Source organism: Trachemys scripta, chromosome 1 (genome assembly GCF_013100865.1).
Source record: "Trachemys scripta elegans isolate TJP31775 chromosome 1, CAS_Tse_1.0, whole genome shotgun sequence".
Classification (NCBI taxonomy): Eukaryota; Metazoa; Chordata; order Testudines; family Emydidae; genus Trachemys; species Trachemys scripta.
In genome coordinates this window covers 40,413,471-40,429,918 of record NC_048298.1, presented here as the reverse complement: position 1 = coordinate 40,429,918, position 16,448 = coordinate 40,413,471, and the positions used below count along the sequence as shown (strand labels likewise).

Sequence of the window (16,448 nt, the reverse complement as noted above, 5' to 3'; positions counted from 1 at the left end):
AAAAAATCCCACTGGATATTATAATGGCTTCAGTCTCTCTTTCTGCATTAGGTTGGGCAACTATTTGGAAGCTTTCTTGAATGTGCCATAAAGCAATAAAGAACATGAGATAAACAACACATCTTTTCCTCTTAAGGAATATTGCGGAATGTGTACTCTATTTGAAGAAATATATTATTTTACTAAAGACTTTGACTGACTACCATGGCTGTGAGCACCTTTGGAGCATTTATTTGCAGCTTGATCACAAACAGCTAATGCCATTGTACATACTGAGCCATTCACTAACTGAAATGGAAACCCTAAGGCAAGTCCAAAGCTTCGGTAGCTTTGTTGCCTCTAACAGAGCATCCTGGCTGGTGTTCATCATTATTCTAGTTACTTGCTGCTCATCTTTGCATATAAGAGCCCGTCCTCTCATCCCCAATTCTCCTTTCATCTCCATCTGGAATGCTCCTACAGAGCTTTGCACTGAGAAGACTCGAGTGCAGCTGGATATGAGACTCTTCCATTTGGTAGGAAGCACATTGAAGACATCCACTGAGCAGAATACTACTATATTCTATGCTAACAGGCTCGGCAATTATCCTTACATAGATGAGAACACAGGTGAGACATTTAATGGTGGGATCCCCCAACTCTGTTCCATTGAGCATCATTTAAAAAAAGCCAATGATGACATTAATTTTTACATGCCTTCAGATGAACAGGTTGGCTTGGCTGTCATCGACTGGGAAAACTGGAGGCCATTATGGATACGGAACTGGGGATCGAAAGACATTTACAGACAGATGTCTGTTGAGTTTGTTCAGCAAAAAGATTTAAGCCTATCAGAAACCCAAGCCAGGACTTTAGCCAAAATGGAATTTGAAGCTGCAGCAAAATCACTTATGTTGCAATCTTTAAAACTGGGAATATCAATGAAGCCGAATCATTTGTGGGGATACTACCTTTACCCTGACTGCTATAACTATGATTACAACCAAAATCCCCACAATTATACAGGAAGCTGTTTAGATATTGAAATAGCAAGAAATAATGAGCTTAATTGGTTGTGGGAGGAAAGCACAGCACTTTACCCATCTGTCTATCTGGAAACGGCCTTGAGATCTTCCAAAAATGCACCACTCTTTGTTCGTAATAGAGTTCAAGAAGCCATTAGAGTTTCTAATGTTTCGAATTCCACCTGTCCACTTCCCATTTTTGTATATACACGTCCAGTATTCACAGATTTCAATCAGGAATATCTCTCTCAGGTGAGTGAGGCTTGGCTAGCTCTTAAATATTTGTAATGTAAGGCATACTAAATACATAGGCACAAAGCATTTGCAAGACGATTAAAGTATCCTATAGGGGGGTTTGGATGTTTACTTGACACGTAAATGAAATTGTATTGAAATGGAAGTGTACAGACAGAGTCACAAAACTTAAGTTTATTCAGCAATTAAATTCAGCCAAGCCAAAAGCGTTGAATTCTTCCAAACTTCCTCCCAGTACCTTATGAGTAGTACTATATCCAACAAGTAGTGAAATGCTATGGAAGTGGAAAGAATATTGTAGCAGGTTAATTGAGGGAAAATATGAATTAGCTGTTGTTCCAAGATGACTAGTTAGGGGCTATTAAAATTGGACTTGGGATAATTTTTTTTAAATGATGTATAAAGAAAGTATGAAGAAGATTACTTTTAAAAAATATACAGAGGGTCCTGTGGCACCTTTGAGACTAACAGAAGTACTGGGAGCATAAGCTTTCGTGGGTCAGAACCTCACCAGAAGTACTGGGAGCATAAGCTTTCGTGGGTCAGAACCTCACTTCTTCAGATGCAAGTGAGGTTCTGACCCACAAAAGCTTATGCTCCCAGTACTTCTGTTAGTCTCAAAAGTGCCACAGGACCCTCTGTTGCTTTTTACAGATTCAGACTAACACGGCTACCCCTCTGATACTTTAAAAAAGATGTTTCTGTTGAGTTTTACCTCAAGAAGTATTAGGAATATGAAGTGTGGTCTGCCCTGGTTTTGTTAGAGCAGTGGCTCTCCACCTTTCCAAACTATTGTACCCTTTGCGGGAGTCTGATTTGTCTTGCGTATCCCAAAATTTCACCTCGCTTAAAAACTGTTTGCTTAGAAAAATCAGACATAAAAATACAAAAAAGTCACAGCACACTAGTACTGAACATTTGCTTACTTTCTCATTTTACCATATATTTATAAAATAAATCAATTGGAATATAAATATTGTACTTTAATATGTATTTAATCATTTCAATGTATAGTATATAAAGCGGTATAAACAAGTCATTGTATGAAATTTTAGTTTGTACTGACTTTGCTAGTGTTTTTATGTAGCCTGTTATAAAACTAAGCAGATATCTAGATGAGTTGATGTAACCCCTGGAAGACCTCTGCGTACTCTCCGGGGTATATGTAGCCCTGGTTGAGAACCACTGTGTTAGAGGACCTTAGAGATCTCAGGGGTGTCTATTGTGAGTTCTAACTCTGTAACTGAAGAGGCAAGTTTCTCAAATATTTAAGAGAAGCTTCCTTTCTCTAAAATGTTAACTACCCATTGTTGATTAGGTGTTAATAAAACAAACAAACAAACAAACTTTAGTTTTCTTGTTTAATAGTAAACCTCTACCCTACCCCACCCTGTTGCTCACCTTTTGTTCTCTGGGCTCTTGTGATGTCACCATTTCACTAGTTCTCCTACTATCATGGAACTTGCTTGCCTGGATAAGGTGACCAGACAGCAAGTGTGAAAAATCAGGACAGGGGGTGTGGGGTAATAGGTGCCTATGTAAGACAAAGACCCAAATATCGGGACTGTCCCTATAAAATCAGGACATCTGGTCACCCTATGCCTGGACAGGGTCAGAATTTCTGAGGTGAAAAAACAAGCAGAATTAAAACAAACAAACAAACAAACAAAAAAAAAAACCCCAAGCACAAAAACTTTTTATATACACCACAAAGAGGCAAAAATGGCACAAGTCCATTGAATGTTGCCTTTATAGGTCAATATCTTAAGTATGATGAACAAATTCTGCTATCATTTATACAGTATAATTTTGTAAATCTGGAGAAACTCCACTGAAGTCAGTGGGGTTACCTGGGATTAAACCTGACTGAACAATATATAAACAAATATTTTAAATTCATCTATGTGTAAAGCCCAGGAGCTGTTGACTCTTCCTCCTGCTGCTTTTCTGCTTTGGCTCCCCCTGCTGGCCAAAGTTAGGCGAAGCATTGCCCTGAACGAGGTCTTTCATGCCCCAGCCACAGGTAGCACTTTTGAATTTGGACCACCAACTCTGATTAGCCAAAAGAGCTGATAGGAGGGGAGAAGGGGGTGGGACAAAATGGTGATCAGCTTGGAGAGGTGCCAGTGTGTCTCATGAACTTGTAGGGGCTCAATTTGAGTCTTAGTTCTCTGATCATAAGACATACTCAAAAGGGTGTTAGGTGGCAACCTTGTTTTGCATCATCTGCTCAACTCTGTTCCAGAATCCACCAGCATAAGTGAGAGCAGAATGTGGGTGTAATATTTAATTATTTACCACTTTATTATTCTGGTTATATAACTTATTGTATGTACTGCATATTACTGAAGCATACTTAATTATTCATCCTTGCGCGTTTCCTTTCAGGATGACCTTGTAAATACCATTGGAGAATCTGCTGCATTAGGGGTGTCTGGAATTGTAATCTGGGGAGACCTGAATTTAACACTGAGTGTGGTATGTCAGATTAATTACATTCAATTTTTTTAAAGAGCAATACATTATTTTGCCATAGAGATTAAAAGTTTAAGGTATTCATTATTATTATTTATTTACTCCTCTCAGAGTAAATAAATTATTCCACTTTAAATAATGACTAAGCAGTTTTCAGAAGACCCAGTGTCTTCTTTGAGAAGAAAGCAAACACCTTTGAGGCTTGTTGGCATCATCTGCCACTATACTTAAATAAAACGTCATCCCTCCAGAAGTCTTTTTATATCAGTGTTAGTACTTAACTTTCAATCTGATACATGCTGTTAGGGATTAGTGACTAAACAAGCTACTATGTAAGCTGCAGGCAGGTTGTCATTTGTTTGGTCAGTTTAGGAGTTCTGAAATTTCTTCATAGCATTCCACCCTAAGGCACAGAAAAATATTCAGGTGCAACTGTTTTGATGATCGTCCTCATGGATTGTTGGTTTTTTTAATGGTACATTTAGGAAAAATATTTTAAACATTAAGAGGGGGTAGCCTGTTACATTTCATGATTAGCCTGTTCTCTATTTCATATGCAGTGGATGATAATACCTTGACTGACTCCTATATGAGAAAGATGCATGGCAAAAGAGGGGGGGGGGAATCTTTTTTCCTCTTCATTTACTTTAGGAAGATCAATCACAGTTTGAGAAACACTGTTCTGAGCATGTTGAAATAAATCTTTTGAACTAGCCCATTTGTATACAGTCAAGTCAGTCCATATAAAATATTGTTTGTGCAGTTATTGTACTTTCACCCCCACCCACAGTCTCCTAAAAGGAAGGAATTGGAACTGTCCAGCACTGTTGGTGTCCCTTGAGCAGAAAGCATGCCTACATAAATATTCATAGTTCTTTAAGGACTGAATTTTCAAAAGATCTAAACATGGACTCCATTTGTACATGCTTGGTTTTGATATGAATATCATTTGCATATGTAATTTGTGCACGCAATTATTATGACAGAATTTACATTGGCAACAGCCTTTAGAAATAAATTTGCGAGTGATTAGTATAAGCAAATGAGATTTTGCATATACAGATTGTAACATTTGTCCACACAGTTGTGCAAGTTTTTGCATGAGTAAATCTGTGTGTTCATGGAACAACCTAAGTGGATATGTCAAGTCATTATCCTCGTCATACAAATCTCTCTATTAGACCCACTTCTGCCTTAACTCCTCCAAGAAATTAATCAGCTAGGAATTGCTAGCTAAAATATCTTCAGCTGTCCTCTCTTTATATAAAACAAAACAATACTTGTGCCAATCATCACTCTGACTACTTTAATGGTATGTTATATCCTTTCCCTCCACATTTTATATGTTTTTTCCCTCAGGTGCATTTGAAAGTGTTATCTTGTGTTCCTAGGTTACTTTGGGTGCCACTGCAATCAATATAAGTGACGTAGACTAACTGACAGAATCAGTAACAGTAAAGTCCAGTAGCTCTTCAGAAGAGTGCAAGGATGGTGGGTTATGTTGTTCAAAGGCCGGTACTCTAAATTGTCCGGGAACAACACAGCCTGTTACATCAAAGTTAAAAATAAATAGATGGAAACTGGATTGCTTGAATTAAAAGAACTGTATTAAGGAGTCTTCAAGACTCCCAGAAAGGTCACGGATTGGCATGACATAAGTGATAAAAATGGAGAGATTCTAGAAATGGGAGGAAATAGCTATAGTTGAAATCACAAAATGTATTTTAATTGACAAATGTTTCTGAGATGAGGTGACCACCATGGACAATGTTTATCTGGGCTTCACCAAATGGGAGTGGGAAGGATGGATGGAGTGGAAGGAGCAAGGTTTACCATCTTGGCTGCCACTCCCACTGTCTTCTGGCTCGGATCCACACTAACACCACTGGGCCTCCATCATCCTAATCCTGAAAGGCATCCTGACCAGACCAGACAAGACAGAGAGGGAACCAGATGACATTGCCACCTCTACCAGCTTTGGCTAAATCCTAAACGAGGCCTGGAACATGAAATTTTGGTTCCTGGTGTCACCCCCTCCCTTGTGTGTCCTTTTCCTTCCCTGCCTTGTTTCTTCTCTTTCCTAGCTCACTCCTTTTGCCTTCTGTCTAAAAATAAAGTGTGGATAAGCCAGCCAACACAACTCTTATCTTGTGTAACATAGCTGTGAGCCTGTGACCAGAGAGGCAGCTTAAAACAATGCCTTAAACAGTCTGACAGTGGTACAGGTTCGCCAAGTCTCAGAGTGGCTGATAATGCAATGTGCCTGTGCTTCTTCAGTAGTGAGGCTGCAAGTACAAATCAGCACCTAAAATAGAAAAAACAGCTTTCATCTTTACTATTCTGTCCTCTCCTCTTTTATGTGTTTGCCTTGTTTTGTCTTAAAGAAAATGGGGTTCAATTTCAACAACAGCTCCAGACCATCCAAACGAACTTCTCTTTTCCCCAGAAGACCAGTTAACACCATCTAAAAGGCTGTCAGACAGACCTGTCTCCTATAAAAGACTGTTTCCAGCTAAAGGGAAGAGTTGCCATTAAAATGAAAGTCTTATTCAATACTTCACATTTCAAATGCTTTAACTATTTCCCCTTCTTTTTCTGTATCTTTAATAAATGAGTTATAAAGATTTTTTTAGTGGAGACTATTACTTGCTATGAAATCCCAGACCACGCTTAACTCTTTAATGTTTGAATAGTAAATAAATGTTTCATCTCAGCCTTTGTTAGGTCCAAGACATACCCTTTTCAACATAACCGGTGGAAAGGGGAAAAATGCAAAGAGTTCTCTTAAGCCTTTTCTACACTGGGTTATGGTCCTGATTTCAGCCATTGGTGGGCAGCCATTGATGTAGCTGCATTAGTACAAACCCTAAGGCAGACAGGATAAACTAACTGCTATCAGCTGTGATATGCAGGGTAAACTGTACTGGTGCAAATAGTAGCTATGCCTGTCTACACTAGGTGTTTGGTGTCTAATCAGGGCAAATGCCCAGTATAGATATAACCTCAGAAACAAAACATACCAAAAAGCAACGCTCCCCCCCCACCTCTAATTATGAAACCATGCCAAGCAAACAGGAAACCTGTGCCAATTACATAAGAATTTCTCAGTCAATGAGTCATGTTTTGAAGATATTCCTCAATATGAAGAAGTTCCCGGAACTCTTTCCGTTCCAAAGGCAGACCCCTTGGAGTGTTCAGTTCAAGCCTTAAAAACCCCTACCTTCTGCAGCTGATGGATAGTCAGCTCAGTGGAAAAAATTAAGAGTTTCATGGGGATAATAATTAGAAAAATGATCATTTGTGAAGACCTAAAATTGTTCAGGATCCCCTCAAAATAAAAGGAATTTTGATCTCTCTTATAACTTCATTAAACACATCGGACTCAAAAAAACCCTACAGGCTATCCTTACATAGATAAAGTGATAATTCCTCTGCTTTCTATATTTGAATGATTTTAATAAAATCTCCAGCATCTACCTAGCATAATTTTGCCATAATTATTGCACTGTATAACAACTTAATAAGTGTGCTTGCTTCCAACAGCCAATGATAACTGACTGTCTGCATTCGCAATACTTCAAGAGAAACACTGATAATTAGCTACGACAATGTTGTTATTGAAGTGACAACCATTTTCAGACTGAATTTGTATACCAAACTTTTTTAATATGATTTTCTTTTCACAGAACACTTGCAGAGCTCTGGACAGCTACCTTAGGCACACTCTGAATCCTTACATCATCAATGTAACCATGGCAGCCAAAATCTGTAGTCAGGTATTATGCCGTGACTCTGGTGCCTGTGCACGAAAGAACTGGAACTCCAGTGACTATCTTCATCTGAACCCAGAGAATTTTGTCATTCAGATGTCAAGGAATGGGAAATATGCCATACAAGGGCAGCCAGCATTTCAGGATCTGCAGCGATTTATAGAAAAGTTTTATTGCCGCTGTTATGCAGGCTACAATTGTGAACCTAGTGTTGATCTAAATGACATCCACTATGTCAATGCCTGCATTTCAGAAGATATTTGTGTTCAAGTATCCTTAAATTCACTTTCTAATGTAGAAGCCTCTGGGGCTAGAGCCTCTTCCAACACGAGTATATTTTCATTTACCCCACAGAGAAACATAACATTACCTGCACATAATGCAACAGGAGGTTTTCAGCAAACTATTTGGAATAACACATTCAATGTATCTACTGCAGAACACATCAATGCCCCAACTAACAGTAGTGGTGATTTCAAGATAACCAGTACTCATAGCTTCAGTGGTTCATCTTCTGATGAGATGAAGATATTGGATGTGGTTTATTTAATTCTAATTTTGAGAAACCTAATCTAAATGTCTCAACTGATGAAAGAATGCCATTTTCCTTTTTTCAAGGCTGTGTTCAGCATTCTGGAGTTTTTATTCCCACAAAGGGACCATTCTTGAAAGGAGATAAGTAGCTGTGATTTCTGTGGATTTAACTGGATCAGTCTCATTTTCGGTGCCTCAAACTGTATATCAGCTTTTCAGTTGTCGGAAAAAAACAGAGTTCTCACTCTCAGGTTGGGTGCAGCAAGTCAGATACTTTTATTTCTCTAGCAATTGTGTGGAGGGAGAGAGCAGAACAGGTCTCTCTCCAGGTAAACAATTATAGCAAGCATTTATACTTTTTTTTTTTTTACAAACAATAATGGGTGACAGCTGCATTTTGTTTATACATATGTCCTCCTGATATCTTATTTTCCTCAACAATTTAGACTATAGTCTACATTCCATACTTATCTAACACAAGGTCAGAACAACTTATCATACAGTTCTTTCCCACTCGCCTCAACAATCTTTGCTTCTACAAATCTCGCGTTATTAGGGTCACAGCTAGCCTGACTCTTGCTCACACAAGGGGACTGTTTGAATATGAAATCCCCTTCAAATCCCTGTCAGTTCTTTCTCTACTTCCAACAGTTTAGTTCTAAAAACTACTATTTGTGCCAGAGAAATACTGGTCACATCTTTGTGTAACAGAATAATCCAAAAAAATGAACATTTTGTAACTAATTTTTATATTTGAAAAACAAACTTTTATATGGTTGAGGGAGCTATTTGTAATAGAAGATTTTGTGTGTCAAAATAAGTGTGTGAAATTCACTTCAAACTGATCCTAAGTGGGTCTTGAGTAGTACGTAGATTTGGTGCTGGTCCTCCTTATGGGATGAATTTTCATCCAGTGTGAATATAAATACTAGTTCCTACAAATACCTGGATTAACTTTAGAGCTGAGGAAATAATTTGCAGCCAATTTCTGCTTTTAGAACATCTGCAAGGATTTTGCAATATATCCCTTATTTAAATATATTCAAAGACTTTTTAAAAAGTTATTAATTATGCCCTATGGAATGATTACAAACAATTCACCTCAAGTATCTAATATTCAATATTCTAAATTTGATCTGTATTGGCTAGGTGTGAGTGGTCACAAAAGTCATAGGGTATTTCTGTTCTTTCATTGAATGAGCTAAACTACCATCATCTGGAGAAGGGATTGAAGAAGCTACTGGGGTCTGTGAGTGGCAGAAGCTGTGCACACTAGCACTATGCCGGTGTAACTTATGTTGTTCAGGGGGGTGGAATATTCACATAAGTTTTGCGGACAAAAGTGGTAGTATAGATATAGCCTAAATCATTAGCTTATAGAATATTAAACACAAAACTATGTTCAAAGAACATTAAGGTTGCAAAGTTCAGCACTCAAAAGTTAAGGAATGCCAGCACTAAGGGTGCCTGTACAACCTTAATTCACCCCTCCTATGCATGTGCATTACGGTATATGATTATACTGTTTTTTTCCATAGAACCTCTGACTCATTCATTCAGAGTGGATGGTGCTCCATGAACGAGCAGCTATTCAATATGTTGTTTTATACTCATTGTTCCATGTGTGGCCCTAGGCCCTATTTACTGCACATTATTCAATCCCCTGCTCTGAAGAAAAAAATATTGTCATCTTGGGCTTTACTATGGTGCTCATCATTATGGTACCTGAGTGCTTTACAAACATGAATTGATTTTCACAACAGGTCTAATGCTATTATCCCCATTTTACACAGGGGGAGCTGAGGGCCAGAGATTAAGGTCAAAATTATCCACTAACTTTGTGTGTCAGATTTGATCTGCCTAGGACCTGAATTTTCAGAATCCTTAGCATTATATAACATTTGATACATTCAAAGCACAGCTCCCATCAGTTGCAGCTAGGAGTGCTAACCACATCAGCAAATGATAACCTCGGGGCTTAATTGCACTCTATGTCCATAGCCACATGTTTGGGGCAGTGTGGAGCCATATACCCAGCATGGATTTCTCAAGAACAATCATTCCAAACCAATCTAATTTCCTTCTTTGATAGGATTATTGGCCTAGTGGATAGGGGGGAAGTAGATATGATTTATCTTGATGTTTAGTAAGGTTTTTGATAAAGTGCCTCATAGGCAAACTAGGGAAATGTGGTCTAGATTAAGTTACTATAAAGTAGGTGCACAACTAATTGAAAAACCATACTCAAAGAGTAATTATCTACGGCTCACTGTCAAACTGGGAGGATGTATCTAGTGGGATCAGCAGGGATCTGTCTTGGTCCAGTACCAGGTACAGTTTAACACTTTCATTAATGACTTTGATAATGGAGTGGAGAGTATGCTTATAAAATGTATGGATGAAAACAAGCTGAGAGGGATTGCAGGCATTTCAGAGCAGAAGATTAGAATTCAAAATGACCTGGAGAATTGGTCTGAAACCAACAAAATGAAATTCAATAAAGACAAGTGCAAAATACTATACTTAGGAAGGAAAAAAATCAAATGCACAGATACACAATGTGGAGTAACTGGCTAGGCAATAGAACTGCAGAAAAGGATCTTGGGATCACAAATTGAACATGAGCCAACAATGTGATGCAGTAGCAAAAAGCTAATATTCTGGGCTGGGGTATTAACAGGAGTGTTGTATGTCACACGCGGGAGATAATTGTTCTGCTCTGCTCAGCACTGGTGTGTTATGTCCAGTTTTGGGCCCCACACTTTAGGAAAGATGTGGGCAAATAGGAGAAAATCTAGAGGACAGCAACAAAGATGATAAAAAAGTTTAGAAAGGTTAAAATAGCTGGTTATGTTTAGTCTTGAGAAAAGAAGACTGAGGGACCTGGTAACAGTCTTCAGATATGTTACAGGCTGTTACAAAGAGGATGATGATCAATTGTTCTCCTTGTCCATTGAAATTAGGACAAGAAGTAAGTCGCTTAATCTACAGCAAGAGAGATTTAGGTTAGATATTAGGAAAAAAAAAACTTTCTAACTTTATCTTTTGGGAATTGACACACACACACACACACACACACACCTTTTTTCCTATTGAGGAAATAGCATAGCTAGAGATGGAACACAGCATGGGCAATATTTTCAAAGGGGTCTCAGCCTAGCAAGTATTTGTTCATGTACAATGTTGTACAAGTCAGCACTCACTTGTGCATAAAAATAGAATGTACAGGCACAAAGCCTATTTTCACTTGTTTTGCACATAGCTAGGGGATTTACCTGTGTGAATTCTAATCTTTGATAGTGACTGAAGTGATGGAGGACAAAAATTGCTCAAGAGATGATTGCATGAACAAACTTGAATATACATGGAAACACCATTTTGAAATCTGATCTCACATTCGAAAGCCGATGTGAAATGAAAGAGTCCTGTCTCCTACATACTGCTTCAAGCTTTGAAAAGCAGCACCTGCGATAACTTTTTTTTTTTTCTTTTAAAAGGTGTAAAAATTACATTGGTATTGCCAGGTCCCTCATTCACTGCATGTTGGTGTCACATTGTTTGAAGTGGCTCATGACCAAGAGTGCCAAATTCTGGGCAGACTCAAGAAGCAGGGCAGATACCTACAATCAGTTTGGGGTATGTTCCATAATTAGATTTCATTAACCCAGTAACAAAGTTGAGCTTCTGGAGTACTACAATAGTCTTATAATGGAATAACAGACAGTCTCCTTAGACATTCTAGTGTATCTTGCCACCCAGGGAAGTTGGACTTGATATATGGTCACTTACATTATTAAAAAAAAAACCAACCAAACAAACAAAACCCCACATCACCCACACAAAAGCAATCAGGTTGCTCCCAGTCCCAAGAGACCAGTCACTTACCCCATTCAATCTATACCTTATATCTCACACCAATACCAACACTGGTAGCCAATCCTGTAATAAACTAATCATTTATTAACTAGGAAAAATAAATGAGTTATTTACAGGTTAAAGCAGGCAACATATACACACGTGAGTTCAGTCTATGGTTTCAAGGGCTGACAGATCTATCAGGATTGAATGTTTTTTTCAGGGCTAACCCATGCCAAGCAGACTGGGGATTTCTATGCTTATGTTTAAGAATCCTTGCCCTTCAAAATCCAGACAACATAAAAGAACCAGTTTTCCCTCATCAGGTATCTTTTATCCCCTACACCCCAGAGTTCAAAACTGATGGGATGAGTTCATATGTAGATCTCTCCTTTCTGGAGGGAGTTAGGAAAGCAATCAAAGTCTCTGTCCTTCAATTCTACACAATATGTCATGGGTCATCTTGGGGGCCGGAGAAGCATTTTACCTTAATCAATGTTTTGATGATGCTAACACAAGTGAGCTGGACTAGTTTCCAGCTATGCATTTGTATGTATTCAGTGAGGCCTTGCGTGGGTTAGCCCTGAAAAACAAATATTTGATGCTGATGTCAGCTTTTGAAACAATAGACTGAACTCAATTGTGGTATAGGTTGCCTGCTTTAACCTGTAAATAACGTATTTCTTTTTTCCTAGTTAATAAATCATTAAATTTATTACAGGATTGACTACCAGTGTTGTCTTTGGTGTGAGATCTAAGGTACAAATTGATCTGAACACTGGCATGAGCTGGCACCTGGTCTGGCAGAGTCACAGTTGGCATTTGGGGCTTTAAATAACTCCTATTTAGAGGAACTGATAAAAAGTTTCACTGGCTTGTGTATGTTATTTGGAGCTCAATACACCTGCTTTTAAATGCTGTATTTGAGCAGCTGCAACAGCTATTTGCTTAGAGTTCTTACCACTTTCTTGGCCAAAGAAATTTTTAAGGTTTAATATTTGAATCTGTAATAACCCCTTACTAATTCTGTATTGTGAGTTTGACTGATCTGTTTTTACTCAATTTTAACATTAAAGGCAAAGAACAATGCAGTTCACCTTATAAAATAACCTTTCTGAATTGTTATGCCAGATGCTTGTTTGATTTAAGTAATTGATGGATGGAGAAAGCGGGACTCTTAGCATCAGTGGGTTAATAGATTGCAAGTGTTCCTAGAGCTAACAGCAACCTCTGTAAATCATCACTCTCATTGATACAACTTTCCTCACTAATGGAACTCTCAGTGATGTTTTTTTTTTAAAGTTAATGCTTAAACCTAGCAGAAAGCACATATATTATGCTTTGTAATCCATTACCTTCACATTTTCACGTTGTCAATCCTAACAGACATGTGCAGAAGAGTGTCTGAAGGTCTTAGATTTACTATGGGTAAATAATGTTCTGATGGATTTTGGATAGCAAGTTATCATGGGCAAGTGACAACTTTTTCATTGTAGCTATGGACTTGAGTCCACCAGGCAAAGGAATTTCAGCCATCAAGTTTACTCATGAATACTACTAATAAAAAAAATCTAGAGTGTACTGCTGGGCAGTCTTGATCAACTTTAATACAAATACATACTTCACTGCATCCCTGAAAAAGGTTATTAGACCTTGAGCATACAGCTATCACAAGACACCAGAATTTACACATGTTTTTCTGAAACTGAGCCATCCCGCACTCCCCTTCACATTAAGCAGCCTATATAGACACAATCCTGGTTACTCTTCACCTCTATTTCAGAAACAGAGCTGAAAATGACCCAGGCATCCCCAACCACAGGAACCTTCACTATTAACATTTTATAAGCCGTAGACTAGAACTTTGGAATGTCCATAATTATATCAAGTGTAGGTCTCTACAGCAGCCTTTTTTCACATTTGAAATTATATTAGTTTATGCAAGTTAATGACCAAGCAACACCATTTTTGGGAGCTAACATATGTTATCAAAGTTTCTTGTTCACATTTGTTTCTGTCTAGCTCTGAAAGTTGTACTGCACTGGTAATCCTTCACCATGAAAGAACTGTCAGGACCACAGGCCAGGGTTCTATGCTACAACCAGCCAATAGTCAGGACCACAGGCCAGGGTTCTATGCTACAACCAACCAATAATAACTCTCATGGTAGGGGTGTGGCAGGAGAAGGGATGGAGACGCCAGGAGGAGAGAAGTTTTCATGGAGAGAAGTGAAAAGAGTTTGGAGGCACCAGGAGCTGAGATCCCATAGTGGGAGAAGATGGAGAGGGGAGGGAATTGGAGGCACCAGGGGAGTGTGGACAGATTACTCGCTCTCTCTATTGTGTTTGTGACACACCTTTCCTTTCCATGGAATGTACCTGTGATGGAGCCCACCTCCAGGGTGCCCTCTTGTGACCCAATGGGGGACTACTCACCCTGTTATGGGGTCTCTGATGGTGGGTTGCTGCCACTCCTGGGTCTGGTGCAGTGGTGCTTTAGCTGCAAGACACACTTCAGTCCACCCCTTCTGGGATATTACCAATGGCACTGTTGCTCTTTACAGAGCATGGTGTATGCACTAAGTTCTTTGATGGTTGCTGAGTCCGATGCATGAGTGACAGTCCCATCCACAGATAAAGCATTGCTAGTGTGTGGGTATGCCCTGAATCCAAGCAGTAGATTCTTTCCTCCCCTGACGCTAGTCATCACAAAGCTTGATCCAGTCTGCCTTGCAATACCTCACTCCATCTACAAGCTGAATCTGCCAACCAGAGTGGCATTCTGCACTACTTTCCCAATCATCCGCAGATTTTCCAAAGGAAACTAAGTCATCTTTGCAAGCATTTGTGAAGCTGTCTTCCTCTTTTTCTAGACCCTTCACAAGCTTCAGAGTACAGCACACTCTTTGGGATCATGTCATCTGGCATTCGCTTGACAAGCCACCTGAATCTTTTCTTACTAATCAACATTCCCATGAATGACATACCAACATGTTTTACCACTTACACATTTGTCCCTGTCTTGCCATCTTATTAGAAGAATTTTACGCAAGCATCTGATATAAAAGCTGTTTAGTCTTTTTGTATGTTTGGCATAAGTCGTCCATGTTTCTGAGCCATATAGAAGAGTGGATAAAACATGTGTCAAATATAGACTTTCACTTCAGTGGACAATTTGTTATTGTTCCAGGCTCTGTCTTGCAAAAGACCAAAGTTCCTGGCTGCTTTGCCGATTCTACTAGTGAGCACAGCATCAAGATCTACATTGCTAGTAACAGTACAGCCAAGGTAGCAAAATTGGTCAACAACGTCCAGACAAGTAACATCTAAGGTGATATCTTGAACTAGTTCTGAAGAGCCGTGGTGCATGAGAACAGTCTTCATCAAGCTTATTGGTAGCCCAAAGGTTTTGCATGAATCAGAGAACTTGGTAATAAGATGTTGTAGGGCATCAACTCTGTGAGCCACAAGGGCTGCATCATCCGCAAACAACAGATTCCTCATGATGATCTCTGTCTTAGCTCTGAACCTTGCAATGTTAAGCAAAGGTCCATCATGTCTAGTGTAAGATAGGCACCCTCCCGAACATCACAGAATGCATGTTGAAGCAGGAATGAGAAGTAAATAATAAACAATGTGGGAGCCAGTATGCGACCCTGCTTCACTGGGATATTAAAGCCCAAATATAAATAGATACAATGAATTCAGAAACAAGGGTTGTCCAAGGAGTCTTTGGCAGGACCCCACCCTTCTACTGAGGGCTTGTCTTCACACAGTCAGTCCATGTAAATTACGGTGACCCAGTGTGACTGGGGTAGCCCTCACTGAAAATGTCAAGGTCAGGTCAGGTTGCAAAAGGGAGAGCAGATAACTACCAGTTTGGGGAGTAACACTGATGTTAAACTCACCAACCACTCACAGACGGTGCTTCTGATCTCCCTCACTGATTATCAAGAAGCTGAAAAAAGAAATCACACAGTTCCACAGGCGCCAACTTTCTCCGGCGCCGGTGGGTGCCCGTGCCCCCCACCCGCCCTGACGCCACCCTTTCCCCACCCCCATTCCAACCCCATCCCCAAAGTCCCTGCCCCTATTGGATCCCTTCCCCAAACCCCTACCCTAGCCCCGCCTCTTCCCCCAGCGCGTTGCATTCCCCCTCCCTCCCTGCCCTGCGAATCAGCTGTTTTGCAGCACAAGAGCCGGGAGGGAGGGGGGAGAAGCAGGACGCGGTGGCACACTTGCGGAGGAGGCGGAGGTGGAGGCAAACTGGAGCAGGGGGGGCGGGGAGCTGCCGAAGAGTGCTGAGCACCCACCAATTTTTTTCCGTAGGTGCTCCAGCACCTGGAGCACCCATGGAGTTGGCGCCTATTCACAGCCCCCTTTATTGCATTCCAGTTCTCTGGCTCCCAATCAGCACATAAGTCCTGTGCAGTGAGAAGTTATTTGAAATTATGCTCACTATACAAAATGTTCTTCTGATCCCATAGGGCCAGCCATATTACCAGGTCAATATTAGTTTGGATCTTATTGAAAATACCATGCTGCCAGCCAATCCT

General features: G+C 39.8%; 1 protein-coding gene across 1 annotated transcript; it reads left to right on the top strand.

Moving 5' to 3' along the window:
* The first annotated feature begins 257 nt into the window (after positions 1 to 257).
* SPAM1 (sperm adhesion molecule 1) lies at positions 258 to 8,080 on the top strand. The gene is made up of 3 exons (XM_034753553.1): positions 258 to 1,256; positions 3,648 to 3,737; positions 7,421 to 8,080. The coding sequence occupies exons 1-3, from the start codon at positions 258 to 260 to the stop codon at positions 8,078 to 8,080; spliced, it is 1,749 nt and encodes a 582-aa protein (XP_034609444.1).
* Positions 8,081 to 16,448: the final 8,368 nt, after the last annotated feature.